Consider the following 16,797-nt stretch of genomic DNA (forward strand, 5'->3'; position numbering starts at 1 on the left):
ATTAGAAAACATTAACTATGAATGGTGGTCATGAAATACCAGGACGGAAGCCTCTATTGTCCAAAAAAACCTCTCAGGGAACCTGTCAAATTTGCCTGAGACCACATGGATGTTCCACAGTGCTTCTGGGAAATGTTCTATGGATGGCTAAGGCAAAAATTTAACTTTTTTTTGCACAAATGTGCAACACTCATTGCAATTGTGAAGCCGGATGGGAGGAGCTTAATGGTTTGAGGCTGCTTTGCCCCCTCAGGGTATGATCGCCTCGTGATCATTGAGGGAATAAGGAATTCTAAGGTGGATCAGCACACACACACAGGAGAATGGAATGGCAGTTGTCCATGACTTCAAGTTGTAAAAATGTTGGGTGATGTAACACCACAATGACCCAAAGCACACAAGTCAAGTAACTCAACAATGGTGGAAAACTTTGTGTATTGGAGTGTCCAAGTCACTCTTGACCTTTACTCTATGGAGATGCTGTGGCCATGACCTGAAGGGAGCTGTGCACACAAAGCATCCCAGAAATAGTAATGAACTGAAACAAATTTGGTGGGAGGAATGATCAAAAATTCCTCCTCAACACTGAGCAATTCTTATTTGCTCAATAAGAGGCATAAACAGTACAACTTACTAACCTAAGTACAACTTACCTAAGTCACACTTCTAGACAAACACAATCTGACCACATTTTATTAGTAATCAATGCAGAAATCCAGGTAATTCTGAGGGGTTACTTAATTTTTCTTGTAACTGTAGAAGAGCAGGTGGCCATAATCATGACTGTCACATACAGGGGGCAGGAGTCTTTTTTTGGACCAAACCACTATTCACCTTAGGACACTTCTACACTGCAGTTAATTCCCTGGCTGCACCTATACTTATAGGATCAGCCCGGCACTTTTTGGTAAATGGCGAGGGCTAGCGGTAGCTACTAGTGCCCGGGTAAGAGCGCACTAAGGCCGTCTTCACACAGATAGTAAATGCTGCAGAATTTCCACTAGAAGGATTGCAGTAGACATTCTGCAGTGTTTACAGTACAAGCCTCATGGAGGGAATTCTAAAAATTCTTCTCACGGTGGGGATATTTTTCGCAACGAATCTGCAGTATGTCTATATATGCTATGGAATTCAACCCTCAAAATACAAGGGTTACATTATGTAGCTGATCCACAATTAAAAACACTTCCCAATCCGTGCCATTTAGGTGGACGTTGGCCATTGCAAATTTCCTGCAGAATTACTGTGGGTATGGGTTGTGGAAGGCCTGGAGTGATCTCACAAAGTGTGAAGGTACCCTAGGAGCTTTACTCTTGTCCATGAGTTGTCTCGGGTATGGCTGCTGAACCCCATTCAAGTGAATGAAACTGAGCTGTAGTAACGGACAGAGCCCATGGACAGCTATAGCGCTATTTCTGGAAGAAAGCAGCCATGTTTTTCTAATTTCATACAACAACTTTAATACTTTCCGCCTTGAGTCATTGATGTCATAGATAGGCAGAGTTTGGAGTTGTCTCACAGAGATGACCCCCAAATCAGGGGCTACAGCATCAGGCCAATTACCCATGGTTCTGCAGATTGGTCTTCCAACCTGCTGTATACCTCTGGCCACATGTACAGTATGTATACATTAAAAATGTAAAGACAGGTATTCATAACCTCTTAGCTACTGGCTCTTTTGTGCAGATGTAGCAGAGCTAATCATGTCATTTTACTCACCAGGGCTTGTCTAGACTTTGAAAAACATGTCTGTTTTCTTCCAAAAACCAATGCGCACCTGTCAAAAGCTTATGTCGGATATTACGGCTCAGCCACATGCATGTCAATGAAGCGGAGCTGCAATATCAGACATGACCCATATTAGGCATCTATAATTATTGTGTTTTAGATCCCTTTTGTTCAGTCAACAATAGAATATGTAGTAAAAGTCATGCCGCTGTGGAGTGAAAGTATAAAACAAGGACAACCGGTACAGGAGAAAGGACGACTGAACTTCATGTGCTAGTAGTCAGCGGGAAGACATTGGATGGCAAGACTGACAGTAAGATGAATCTCCACGTATAATGGGGTTATCTGATGAAAGTTATTCCTTATCCACAGGATAGGGGATAACTTGCCGATTAGCAGGGGTTCCAACTGTTGGAACCACCACCCTAGAACGAGGCTACAGCGAGTCCTGTTGTGTGGGCAGCAGCGGTTGCACATGGGTGTCATTCATTTCAATGGGATCTCCGGAAAAAGTCAAGTACTTGAACTCTGTTCTCTCTGGTGGTTCCACTGAAATGAATGGAGCACATAAGCGGCTGTCACTGCCGGCGTCAGGACATGCAGGAGCTCTGTTCTAGGGTGTCTAATCCGCAAGTGATTTCTTATCCGGAGGATAGGGTTTAACTTACTATCGAGGGATAACCCCTTTAATTATTGTCATTTTAGGACCGACATTTCATGCTAATTCAATATCTTATCTATAGCAGTTGGAGCTCCATTTTCCTGAAACAGAGCTCCTACTCCCCTGTATAGAAATAGTGTTACATGATAACATTGCCTTCTTGCAGCCACCACCAGAGGGAGCTCACTGTATACAGTTATTGAGTTCAATGTATAAACAGAAGCTCCCTCTAGTGGTGGCTGCCAGTAGCTAGAATTTTATAATTTAACTATATCTATGCAGAGGTTTTTGAGCTCTGCATCAGTAACAATGGAGCTCTAAAGATGTTATAAAATCATATCAATCTGGAATTTTTACCTATTTAGAAAAACAATGCTGTGGACATGTGCTGCAGTCCCATGTAAAACCACAGATAACACACTAATTTCACAATGAGTTGTGCCAAATAAACGCATCTCTGCTATATTAGTGTTGAGAATTCTGAAGCAGTTTTCACATCAAGACATTTGCTTGGATATTCAAGAGCGACTTGCCAAGGATCCGCATTGTGTAAATATATATACGTGTATTTTTTCGGACATCATAGCTGCCTGGTTTCTGGGACTGGTCCAGGACTACCTTAATTGCATATAGAATGATTAATGTTCAGCCCTAATAAAATCTTGAGAGCCCTGTAACACAACTCTACTGGCATCAAGGGTGAGACCCTTACCCACCAGGTCATAGTTGGGTCTGATGGTTCCTGGCAGAGGTTTCGCCTTGAACTACACAGTGATAACAAACTCCGGGTTTGTGTACGAAAATCCGGCAAACTCATTCTGATCCAGGTTCATGATAAAGAGTTTGTCTGTGGGAGTGAGCTCTACGGGCTGACGGGTGAACTCCTTGTCAAAGTTAGAGGTGTCCCTCTTGTCCTTCTGCAGAAGTAAGAAGTGAACAAACTCTTTGTTATCGGAGAGATGGCAGGACAGGAGAGAGATGGATGGGATGGCGAAATGTGGCCATTTTGCAATAAAAAATTGATGGTTTATTGCAATTTTGACTTGATTCGTCCAACCTAGCGGAAACTTTTTGATGTTCATGGAAATGATGGGAGCAAACCAATACAATCACACCAGCTTCCATCATACCGTTCTGTCACACCCTCCACTGCATTCAGAAACTTGTAACATATCACAATCCTCATCCAAGCAGGTTCATAAATCTTACAAAAAATTAAATCAGCAAAATTCTTTAAAAAACTTGGAACTAGTTTCCCCGAACGGTTTAAACTCAGTTAACACAAAATAGCCAAACAGCTATCAACTTGTACAGAACTCTCAACAAATGTGAGGAACAGCAGATACATTACGACCTTAATACTGCTTGGGCCAAATGAAAAAAAATGCTCAAATTGTGGGATTTTTTTGTTTTTTAGAACTACAGCTCAATTCTAGTGTGTGTGAAAATGCCATAAGTTTTGTTTTTCCTTAATTTTTTTTTTTTTTTTTGCTTTTAGGTTTATCTTTGTCTGTGTGTTCAACAGAAAAATGAAATCTATGTCAGATATGAGCTAGAGTAAAAGTTGCACTATAATTTACACTAGTTTCTTGCATAAATTTAAGAAAATCTGTCTGGCTATGGCAGGCACTATCCTCTTTGGCCAAGCTCTACCCACTTTTTTGGAGTAGGATAAAATTAGAAAAACATGGCGTATTTTATTTTCCCCCACCAAAAGCGGTGGGTTGTGTCTAGTATAGCATTGGAATGAACAGAGCTGAACTGCAATACCACACACAACCTGCGGGCAGGTGTGGCAATGTTTTTGTTAGAAAGCCGCAATGTTTTTGTAACCCTGTACGATCCCTATAATTAGCTTCAGGTAACCAAAATGATTAAAGCGACCCTCCAGATCTGAAGGAACAAAGACGGCCACTCAACTTATCCGCCTAGCTGATGAACATTGTGCATTAGCATCCATCGGTAGTCACGCTGATCTGATTAACCATTTCTGCCCACATGAGGAGTGCTGGCCAATCAAAGTAGCATCTTAAACACCGTGCATAAGTAGATCAGGTAGTCAGAGAAGCTGGTGTGGCCATCTTTGTTTATCCAGTCCTGGAGGGTCACTTTAAGATTTGGTCCTGCAGCCATTAGTTTGAGCACATGGGTGTTGTGGGGCGAATACAATTTGTAGCTTGATAGGATGTGCAAAGGATCATCCTTTGACCCCATGTGAGCCCAACAGTCAAGAAGACCTCTGGACTCCGTGTGATCAGAAACATGTTGTAACGCATTCCCATCTATAAACCACTCGTCGTCTTACGCGTTCGGCTCCAGCTAGACTTGCATAAGAGCAGAAGGACATTCCCAGCCTGAGATGAATCGCCTCTATTAGCACGAAGGGTTAAATCCCTGCAGCAAAAGCAGATCTTCACCCATCTCTCTACAAGATGCCCAGAGCTCACATGTTCTGACAGTTACCATGACAACCGTTCTACCATGCTACACAGAGCACGCTGTACGAATGTAGGCCCCGGTGATCTCTCTCACAGTATAGGGATATTACAGAGCGGGCACTCCTCTAGCTGCGCCCTCAGGGTTACTACTAGAGCTACCATCAAAGATGGCTGAGCTTATTGCTTAACCCACCGTAGCCCCCCCTTCCTTCCACTAACCTGCATCGGTCCCATTGATGACGTTCCTCAGTTTCCATCGTTAACCAGTTACTGGAAATGTTTGACAATAATCCCAATGTGAAGAAATTCTGCTGTACACCAAGACATTAGTCCTTTTAGATTTGCGCTGTACTGCGTATTTTATGCGCATAAAAAATACGCACGTTAATACGCGGGACACATAGCCCAGCCTTGGGCTGCGTTCACATCAGAATTGTAGGTTCTGTTCAGAGCCTCCATTGCTGATTTCCGTAAAACTCCTGGATAAAATAGCGCATGTTGCAGTATTTTGTCTGGAAAAGGGCTGGACAGCCAAATGAAGACGGAACGGACCCCATTATAGTCAATATGGTCTGTTCAGACATAGAATGGATCCGTTCAGCCTGCAGATTCCGTTTTTCTGCTCCCATAATGCTGGTGTAAAAGAAGCCTAGATTGTAATTAAATAAACAGCTTTGTAATATAAAGCTGCACTCAAAATTATTTAACCCCCACCGCAAATTAGGTTTATCTGCCAAATTTACAAACTTTAAGCGGTTTGCAAAAAACAAATAGTTGCGTTGAGCTGTTTAAATGAACAGTGACTTGTCAAAATTCAGCCCAAAATGCCACTTTCAAGGAATACTGCAGTCTCAGAATTGTTCAACCCCCTGAAAAGAACCCCTCATAAGAGCACACATTTGCAAATCAGGTATTGTCTCAAAAGCACACCTGGAGTAACTAATCAAGGACTTCATTAGTTGCATTAGGTGTACTCGAGATAAACCACACCAAATACCTGAACTGCCTTGTGATATGTAGGCTAGTTTCACACAGACGTTCGCCACGAGAAAAATTGAGGCAAAATCGCTTCTTTGAGAGTCAGCAATACTTTTTTGTAAGAATAATCTCACATCACTGCCACTGGCGATAAAATCACGTGATTTTTTTTTTTAATCACAAAAATCAATAGGACTTTCTAACGTTAAAAACGCATCGCACGAAAATCACAAGTTTGTACATTGCGATAAAAAGGAGGCTCCATAGCGAAACATGGGAGATAAAAAAAAAACGCTTATCACAGAAAGATAGGTCATGCTGCGACTTTTTTCTCTTGCGGCATCGCCTCAGCGAAAACACCGCTAATGTGAAGGAATCCATTGAAAATAATGGTTTTCTGCTTTTTTGTACTCACTCTCGCATCACATGATTTTATTGCCGGTGTGAAACGGCCCATAACTGGCAAATTATAAATGTGGCCAAGTGAAGAGATCAAAAAGTACCTGCACTTTCACTTCGGAGCGCTCCTTTTCCGTCAGCTGTTTTCGGCTGCTTCCAGCAGCTGAAGATAGCCCCATGTAGTGCTATACAGGTCGTCTTCAACTGCTGGAAGGAGTCAAACACAGCCCACGGAGCAGGAGCACTCCGAAATGCAAGTGCTGGTACTCCAAGAAAAGAGATCAGTGCCTTGTGAAAACAAGAAAAAGGATACAAAAAGCTAGGAAAGATGCTTAATGTTCCTTTAGATTCAGTTGGAAGCAGTTCACAAGTTCAAAGTTAAAGGAACACTGATTACATGACCTTGGCGTGGGGAGAAGCAGGAAGCCATCACTAACTGCCACCGGATTCCTGAGGAGGCAGGTGATCAAAAACCTCAAGTGACTGCAAAATAAGACTTGGTGGGTACCATTTTCACAGTAAGGCACATACTAAAAGCTGAAGGTCTTCATGCCCGTACTCCAAGATGTACACCCAAAAGTCCAAAACAAGTCAGCTCCAACATGCGCAAAACCATATAAATAAGCCACAGAAGTTTGGGATTCTGTTTGTGGAGCGATTAAAGAAAACTGGAACTTTTCAGGCCTATGGACGGGAAAGACCCTCCTGCCTAAAGTGAAGCATGACGGTGGCTTGGTGATGCTCCAGGGCTGTCTGGCTTCCCCTGGCACTGGAAACCTGCAATGTGTGGAGGGATGATGGATTCAATCAAATATCCGGAGATAATAGGAGAAGACTGAAGCTTGGGTGTCATTGGACCTTCCAACAGGACAATGATCCCAAGAATACCTGAGAGTCCCCCAAGGCTTGGCTTCAGAAGTCCTGGAAGATTCTGTCAGTCACCGGACTTGAACCCCATAGAGAATCTTTGGTGGGATATGAAGGCGGTTGCAGCACGCAAACCCAAGAATATTAGTGAACTGGAGGCCATTGCATGAGGAACGGGATGAGATCCCTCAGGAACGCTGTCAGAAGCTGCTGTCTGGTGATGCCTCATGTCTGCAGCAGATCAGAACAGTAAAAGGGTCTCTACTAAGTACTAAGGACCCTTATCATGAATGGGTGAATAATTCTGAGTAGTCTTTAAAAGTGTCGTATTGTGGTGAATTTGGCGAAACCGCTTGTTCTATTAGTTGTATTAAGCCATTTAAATTGTTTTTTTTTTTTCAAGGATCCCCCATTATAAAACTAATTTGCAGTTGGGTGGTTGAATAACTTTGTTTAATGACTGTACTTACCATACAATGTCTTCTGTCTCCTGCTAATAGTTCCCCTATATCACTGTCCATAGAGACATTGGGGAAGATTTATCAAAACAAAATGGAACAGTTGCCCATACCAACCAATCAGGCTGCAGCTTTTGTTTTCAAAAAGGCTTCTAAAAAAATGCTGGTATCTGGTTGCTATGGACCATGGCTTAATGTTTCCTTTCAACCAATTTTGATAGGTCTCCCTTATTGTGTCCAGTGACATGTTGTCACATGGCCGTGTCATCTAATCACTGGTGTCGGTGGGCCATGATGGCTGTATGTAACACAATCTTGTCTCTGATGAGGTCATCGGTATCAATAAATATAGAATTAGACTCCATGGCTGTAGATCCGAGTACATTACCAGTCCAATGTCACAGCTTCTCCGTCACCTTATCCAAACCTCCTGCCAAAATCCTAAAGCAAGGGACAGTTCAAGCCCTGTCATGGAAAACATCCCTTTTTATTCAAATTGTCACTTCTCTGAAGTCAGATTTAGTCAATTTTTAGTCACTATTTAGTTTAGCACAGCGGGTTAGTGGTCAGCACTGAGGTCCTGGGTTCAGATCTGACTAAGGTCAGTATCAAAACACATGCACATTGCAAATATATACCGGTCTCAGTGCGTGCCTGGAAATTAGGTCGGATGGGGTGTCATCTCTCCCTAAGGAAAACACCCAAAAGGGGTGTGATAAGACACATGAGAGGTGAGCGAGGAGACTTTTAACCCTTTCCAATCCACTGTCTAACGTCTAAAGACATTCTGATTGAAGGTTGTACAGCTCCGATGTCTGAAGACGTCCGGCAGGGTATTCTTACTGTATATTACTGGCCACTCTGTTGTCAGGGGCCTCTCCAGCATGTCCCACACCGCGGTACTGGCTCTAGCCAGCAGATGGCGCCATTGTATAATGGGAGAAAGAGAAACCCCCCTAGAAAACCCTGAATCCAAAATTTGATTGCAAAGGGTTAATGCCATGCATGCTCCTCTGGGTAATATATGCAAATATGGAAGATGGACCAATACCTCTGCAGCGCCACCTATTGGATGGCAGCATTTCTTCAAATCAAGGCACGACTCTTTAAAGAAGTCTTTAAAACAATGATTGGAAATAGGAAACCAAGCCAGAAAACCATACATCTGACGCGGATCCAGACAGCTGTTTCGGGGTGTTTGCCCCTTATCAGTGTGCAGGAAATTAGAATATGAAGGATGACAATCTCTTTACAGTGCTGCAGAATAGGTCAGTGCTAAACAAGCAACAGGAAATAATCATGAGGTTAGGAGGGGAGCAGAAATAGTTTGGAATTCCTTGAATAAATTCAAAATTTGTCCATGGCCCGGAGGTGTGCAGTTATATGACCCAATGTCGTCCTTGCTATAGGGTCAGCTGCCAATCAGTTTCTTACTGGGGCCCCTCACGGTAGTATGTAATGTCTCAGACTAATGCTCCGTATATAACTGATAGTCTAAGAAATTCCACCGCTGTCTTGGAAATATGAAAAGGGGTCCTGAGAATTGGGGATCAGGGACTGAACAAGGACTAAAGGACAACACTGGGTAATATAACTACACACCTCCGGTCCCTGGAGAAATGTTATCCCGGGACTGGATGGTCATTTTAGGATGTTGTTCATCCATTGAGTTCTTTAAAGGGAACCTGTCGCCACCTAAGTTAAGGTGCTCGAAGAGCAGGTCCCAAGGAGTTTGGGGAATGCACCTTTTATACTTACCTGGACAGTGCAGTGGTCTTAACTCTGCAGGCTGTTGGCACACTGCCATTATTATGATGGCCTGCATGCCGACAACCACTGGTAACAACATGGGAATGGGGAGCTGGGTAAGTATAAGTACAGCCCTAGACCCCTCAGGACCTGCCCTATGGGCACCAGAACTTAGTTTACCATGCTCATAGGTGGCGACTGGTTCTCTTTATGCAGCACAGACTCAAATCCCATCTTGCTTAACAACCATTGATGTCAGCTTCTCATTCTGGTAAGTTTCTCAAAAACCCAATAATTTAGTTGTTGGGAAAATAATTACAATTTAATTTCTTAATGACGTCTGGTAACACACAAACTGCAGGCGCATCCTCCACCCGGGAACCTTATTCATGGATAGGTCCTAACCAGTTGGAAACACATTGGGCATAAATTCAATTTTTATTAGTACGAAAAGTTAAACTGGCACAAGACATTTATACAGAGGATAAACAGTCTCCCAACAGAAGGTCCCGGAAACATTGTGTGCTGAAAATAGTCTGGACTAAGGAAATCATATACAAAAAATGGTAAAAAAGGAGAAGTCCCTTATACTGGAAGATCAGATGCCACAATAAGACTCCTCTGCCATGCTGCTCATCCACCAATCACCCCAATCCCATCTACTACAACAGGCATGACCGCAGCCGCCACTAGGGGGAGCTCACTGCATACAGCTTATACACAGAATAGCACTGCATACAATAAACCTCTCAGCTCCCTCATATTAACTCTATGTACAAGAGTTGGGGGTGTTGTATTAGAGAAACAAAGCTCGGACCACTGTAAAGCTAGATTTAGGCTGCCTTTACATGAGCGAGTGAGATCGCACTTGTAAACATGCGATTTTCCTGGCAACTGCAATGCGTTTTGCGAGAAAAACACATTGCATGTCGTACCAATAGGAAAAATTTTAAATCACATCTGCAATTTTTCTATCTTGACCCGACAGAAAAATCACCCATGTGTATAAATATATAGAAAATAATGGGTTATTTTCTCCTGCGAGTTCCATTCATATCGCAATCCGAGGGAACTCGGGCAAGGAAATCGCCCATGTAAATATATCCCTAGAAGTTATTCAACATCATTTTGGTCCTACAACAGACAGGCGAATAAAAATTCCATTTTATGAACTACTTAGATAGCAATTCCATAATAAAATGTCATCAGAACTGCACATACATATTGTTTTATGACAGCAGCCTATAGGCTGTCAGCAGAACAGCAGGTAATCGCTGCGCCCCTATTCTGACATTTGCTTAAAAAGGGTATTCCAGTGATATTAAGTTGTCCCCTATCTGAAGGATAGGGAATAACTAGCTAATTGGTGGGGAAACGGGTGCTAGGACCCCCACCGATCCTCAGAATGAGGGTCTCATGTCTCCCAAGAGGCTGGCAAAATGAATCGAGCAGCAGTGTGCATGCTTGGCCACCGCTCTACTCATTTCAATCAGAGCGCCAGAGATTGATGAGCGCTTGAACTTGGTTATATTTTGCACTCCTATTCAAATGAATAGAGCAGTGATCAAGCGTGCATGCTGCTGCTTTATTCATTCTGTCAGTCTCTCGTGCGACACAGGACTCCCGGGGTGGTCTCACCGATCAGCTAGTTATCCCCTATCCTGCGGGTAAAGGATAACTTCATGTCTGAGGAATACCCATTTAAGGGATTGCTACTTAAAATGACCCTCCGGGCCCAGAGAAACCAAGATGGCTGCACCGCTTCTCTGACTACCTGATGCACACAGTACACTAGTATACATCATTAATAGACACTACACCTACTTTAATTAACCAGTGCTGTCCATGTGAGCAGTGCCGGCCAGTCAGAGCAGCATGTAGCGTCTTGGACTACCAACGAATACTATGCACTGTGTGCAGCGGTAGTCAGAGGAGCAGTTCAGCCATCTTTGTTTCTCCAGGCCTGGAGGGTCCCTTTAAGCCATTGACCACTATATTTTTATATAGTGCACACATGAAACAGTGGGATTTTGTTTGCTATGGCAGCATGCGCCTATACATCCAGTGTAGACACTTTAATACTTCGCTGTGCTTCAGGCCTCAGATCCTATATGAAAACCGGAGCCAACAAATTATAGGGGTTCTATAATAATCAGGCGTCTTATAGAAGAGCACATGTAATGGTCACTGTGTTATTGGAGGTAGTCAAGAAGTGATGTGAGAGTCTGTGGCTACAAGGGTCGGAGTTGGATACCATTTCATTGTATATTTAGTTTTGCTATATGTGCCATATGCCATTTAAAACACTGTAGCATGGTTACTAGAAGGATGGCAGCCTGCTGTGTGTTGCTGTGGCCCAAGGCTAAAGGACTGCTTGAAATGCACCATATTACGCTACTTGTGAAGTCATGTGATGATGAAAGTCCCACTTTGTCTATGGACAACAGTTGCCCCTGTGTTAACAAGCCACTCTGCCTTAGGCTACAGGCCATTTAAACCAGGGACCTAACAGGGCAAGCGAGCAGGAATAGCTGGAGTCAATTGGCTTTTAGCTTACCTAAAGACCAAGCCACTGCAGCCTGTTTAAACAGGCAGTCATACACCTATGAACAACTGCCTGTTTACTCTACATGGGGGCGAGTGGCTGGAAGAGATCTCCGGCCCGCACCGCCTCCATTCAATGAATGATCGCTGCTCCGGTATGAATGCACAGGAGCAATAATCGTGCGGCTGTTGGGTGCTTAAGTGCCTAACAGTTGTCCGGTGTACAAGTACCCTTAACCAGGGTGTTTAGATATCGGAGGCAGCAGACTGATTGGATAAGCTGCATGCTATGCTGCCCCCTCGCAGCCATGACCTTTGAGTAGTTTTCAATGGATACACAATGAAGGGGGGGGTGTTTAACATTGCAATACTGGAGTTAAAATGTTGCAAATTTTGGTGCAAGACTTACGCAAAAAATCTGCAACTTTCTAAAATTCAAGCTGCGCACAGCAGTTTTAATAAAAGGGGAATGGCTTATCAGGAGGGGGTGTAGCCTTCCAGCCAACAGACTGAAGAAGGGCCCTTTTACACAGGACGACCTGTTGAGTGCAGATGCCCAAAAAGGCTATCCTAGCGATGATTGTTCCTGTGCTTTTACATAGGCACGACATCGCTCAGTGAATGACGTGGAATGGGCCGGGGATCATTCCAGCCAGATTTCTTCTAAGCGCAATGACAGCCTGAGATGTGCCTAATGAATTAGAGGCCTAGCACATGGGATGGAATTAAGCCAAATCCACATCAAAACCTGCAGGTCTATCTGTGGATTTTGATGCAGAATTGCAGGCAGGTTTTAAGCTGTTTTCAATCCCGTATCAAAAGCCGTAGGTGGCCTGCGGATTTTGGTGTGGAATTTGCTTGAGGTGCATCTTGGGGCCTATTCCGTCCCTTGTGAAAGATCCCTTAAGAGGCATGCACTACGTAATACATTAGGTACATCTTGCTCCTATGGGGAACTTATTTAAATGAGTACTTGAAATGCTGGTTTTAATTCCCCCTCCAAATATTTCTTCCATAGGATCGCCCATATGGACAAAAACATGCAAAGTCCCCACCCTCTTGGTCAATTAAGCCTATGCTCTATACGTAACCAGCTCACCTAGATACTCCCCTCCTTCACTCCGGAGTTTGGACAGACCCAACGATGTGTAGAATAAACATCCAGCTCCAAGAGATGAAGTAAAAATATAAAAAGAGCTTTATTAAAGCCACATAGGCTCCATTACAATGTCACTAATTCAGCCGAAGCAACAGGCCGATGCGGTGCTCCTGCTCATGGCTTGGAGCTGGATGATTGTTCTTCACATATACTTCATTATCTGAGCACCGTTTATGACCGCTGGGGGTTATGGCTGCAAACATATTATAAAACAGCAGAAATATCACTGGTAGAGATGAATGTTAATCTTCCAGCATAAAATGATCAAAATTTACATTTTCCTTAAAACTTTGAATGGATTGTTGCATTCTGTATGGACCTTCTCCCCAATAACTGTGCGGGTGGAACCTGGAGATCCTCAGTGCTAACGTAATCTGCAACTTGTGGCTCTCCAGCTGTTGTGCGACTACTGTTCCCAGAATGCCCTGGCCGTGTCCACAACAGCTGGAGAGCCACAGGTAACAGACCACTACTCTATAATACAGTGAAACACAAGTGCCATGACAGCGGCGCTCAGTGCTGCCCTCTCCAAGAGTCGCTTGACTGCTCCGTGAGCTTCAGAAAAGGCTCTGCACGGATTTCCCACCATGGAGAATGCCAGGTGAAGAAGTGCTTCAGCAAACCCTCCATCTATATATACTAGATCTCGATTTTCTGAAGCATTATGGAGCAGACGCGGGACAGGGTAGTAGTTATTAACTATGCCTTTTCTGACCCCCTTTAGGCTTGGTAATGCTCAAACTTTTTTTTTAGTTATTTTTTGGGAGAGGGCCTCAATGACTTTTTCCTTGCAAGTTTATCTAAAACCAAATTGGGCAATGAATATAAAAAGAGGATTTTTTTGTTTCTAAAAATTAAAAAAATAAATAAAAAAAATAGAGCCACGCCCCCCTTCAACATTAACACTATATTGTCCATTGACCTTAAAGGGGTTGTACCAAGATCTAAAGCTATCCCCTATCCGCAGGTATGGTCTGACCACTAGGACACCCATCAATCACAAGAACAGGTTTGCTGACTGTGCCCATGTGTGCACCGCCACACCCTTCATGTCAAGTCATATGAGTGCTCAGCAAACTCCAGCGCTGTCATTGAATGAATGGAGCAGCACTTGTGCAACCTCTACTCCATTTTTGCAGGACCCCCATTCTCTAGATCACTGGGGGTCCCAATGGTCAGACTCCCAACTTGTCAAAGTTATCCCCTGTCCTGTGGATAACTTCAGTCTTGATACAACTCCTTTTTGGGCCGTGTTCACACAGTGGAATCTGCAGTGGATTTTTCTGTGAGGATTGTGCCTCAAACTTCATTTGTGGATGTGCACATCAGACTACCATGAATCCACATGCAGATTTAGCCCTTTTTAATGATCAAATCCAAGTGCAGATTTCCCAACGTAGGATCCGCGTCAAGAAATGACGTAGATTACAGCATGGATCCCCATTCAAATGAATGGAAAACTTAGAATCCATGCAGATTCCATATCAAATGTGCATCATTATGCTAAAATCTGCCATGTGAACATACCTTTAGGCCTTGTTCACACAGTATCATTCCAACACAGACCTGACACTAATCTATGGCAGAAATCCAAGGCAGAGTCTCAGGATTCTGCCACAGCTTTGCACATGGATTCGCAGATTTAGACCCAGTCATTGGGGCAAATCTGCATTCGGCCACCCCATGACATGTTAATCGCATCACAAATTGACATATCAATTCTCTTTTTCTGTGACGCGGATATCCATAGCATTCAACAGGATACTAAAATGTGGTGGATGTCGTTGCGGACTCTGGTGACATTCCACTGTGTGAACAGAGCCTAAATGGTTAAAAAATGATCTCACATCAGGATCATTCTGCTAAACGTTAAATTCCACTGGAACGGAACTGGATCTGTCGACTGATCCCATCTCATTCCTTTGCAAATACACAGTGGGAGGCCTCAACCCTGAGCACCTTCCTGGCAGTCACCTCCGTGTGGAGCCCTTTAGAACTCTTTCGAGAGTTTTGACACTGGTCATTGCACCAAAAGTAAAACAACGTCTCCCAACAATTTCATGACTGCAAACTTTTGAGATGTGTATTATTTGTAAGGAAGTTTGACTCTCAAATATCTATGGAGTTTTATATAAATCTACAAAAAGGGGTAATACTGATGTGCAAGCTAGAGCAGCAGGCGGGAAGTGTGGGGTCCTGTGCTCTAGAACAGGAATGTAAAGAGGGTAATGAGTTAATAGTTGGCTAAGGCTGCATGCCGACTGGCCAATTTGCAGAGGAGCCTGGGGCGTTCGCTGTGCTAGTGCATTATCTTCTTCACTCATGCGGAAATGATGATGATGATGGGGGTCACGCACACACAGGAACATCTGCTGAATTTTTATGTCATCGATAGGCTTTGGCCCCTTTGGAAATATACCGTGTAACGCGGGCACACAGCTCTGAAAACATGGAGCTTAAGAGATAAGGGAAGAAACAAAACTGAGCTTGTGATATCACAAGAGATTTGGCAGAACCTTGGCTAGTGGGACTGAAGACCTCCGGGACTTGCCTTGGCTTGGCATACAGAAGATTACAAACCAAAACTTCAGACTGAGCATCCTACTTGGCCTCCCCCAGCAAGGATGTGGTTAATGCACGAGCAGTAGAACTGTGAGGTATGGTGTCATGTCTACATCTAGGTACCTCTTCATTTTTAGTAGAACCCTTATGTTCTGTAGATTTGGAGCTTGACAAGAAAAACACGCTCTACCAGGGCCACACAACAGGATCGACTTCTTTTTTTTCTACCTGTTTATAGAGAGAATACATAGTCCTCTTGTCCCAGGGAGGAGTTTGGCCTTTGATAAGTCTTAACGGTCTACCTAGCCAATGCATCGTCTTGGTCATGTGACTTAACACATTGCCTCTCTGTCTTCACATCTTAAGGGGTACACAAGGAATCAACAACAGGGCTCTACATACACAGCAAGGCTGTGTCAGACATACTCAGCAAGATGGCATGGTTATGAATACTCAACAATTTGGGGGCGAGCATGCCACCCCGGGACGGATTACACATGTAAAGGCCCCTGTATGTAACGTGGGGAAGGGGGCAACTCGAACCGTTTAGTCTTTCACCTCCAGTTTTTCAAATTCAAAGTTAACAAAGGAAAATCCTTCAAATTCTGACTGGTCGAGGTTCCTGATGACCTCCTGGTCGGGTGGAGTTAGCACTGGTGGATGGCGGGTGAAAAATCGGTCGAAGTTCTCAGCGTTTCGGCCGCACTATGGGAGGAGGGGGGAGAAAAACAAACTATGGGAAATGTAAAAATAAAACCAAAGAAAATGTCAAAGGAAAGGAGAAAGGAACATTGCATCTAGAAGAAAGAAGTCCGATAAGGTAAAAAATAATCAAGAACATCACAGTAATGGCTTCAGATAGAATGGTAGGCCCTGATGGGTTCTAAAGACAAGCGAGACATGGAAGCACTGGAGGTTGGCGAATAGTTACTGTATGTAAATTTATGCAAAACAGCAGTGTTGTCCCTGACAACCAGTCAGATCGCTGTTTCCAAAATGTGGTCTGCACTACTGAAACACTAGAATATTATGGGCAACAGCACTAATATATGCCCTAGACCCCAAACACTCCAAAGTAGGGCCAGTTTCAGGTGGCAATAGTGACGCCAGATTTTAGTGTCTGATATTACGGCAGATACACCCCCTCCCATAGTTCTACTGTAATGGACTTAGATCATCATGGGGAGATATGCTGATCTTCAGTAGAACCAGTGGGTTGGCGAGGGAGGAGTTTTGAAGACTGGATTTTGCGTT

General features: G+C 43.6%; 1 protein-coding gene across 3 annotated transcripts in view; it reads right to left on the reverse strand.

Annotated features, from left to right (window-relative positions):
- Positions 1–2,864: 2,864 nt before the first annotated feature.
- PRKCB (protein kinase C beta) overlaps positions 2,865–16,797 on the reverse strand; it is a 205,785-nt gene continuing 191,852 nt past the window's right edge. For 2 of the 3 annotated variants that reach the window (XM_066576543.1, XM_066576542.1), the window contains one exon: positions 9,698–16,248. In XM_066576543.1, coding sequence (XP_066432640.1) covers positions 16,090–16,248 — 159 coding nt within the window. In that variant the 3' untranslated portion in view covers positions 9,698–16,089. Of the gene's footprint in view, positions 3,307–9,697; positions 16,249–16,797 lie in introns of those variants that run through there. The other variant, XM_066576544.1, reaches the window with a different exon arrangement.

This window comes from Eleutherodactylus coqui, chromosome 8, assembly GCF_035609145.1.
Source record: "Eleutherodactylus coqui strain aEleCoq1 chromosome 8, aEleCoq1.hap1, whole genome shotgun sequence".
NCBI classification, from domain to species: domain Eukaryota; kingdom Metazoa; phylum Chordata; class Amphibia; order Anura; family Eleutherodactylidae; genus Eleutherodactylus; species Eleutherodactylus coqui.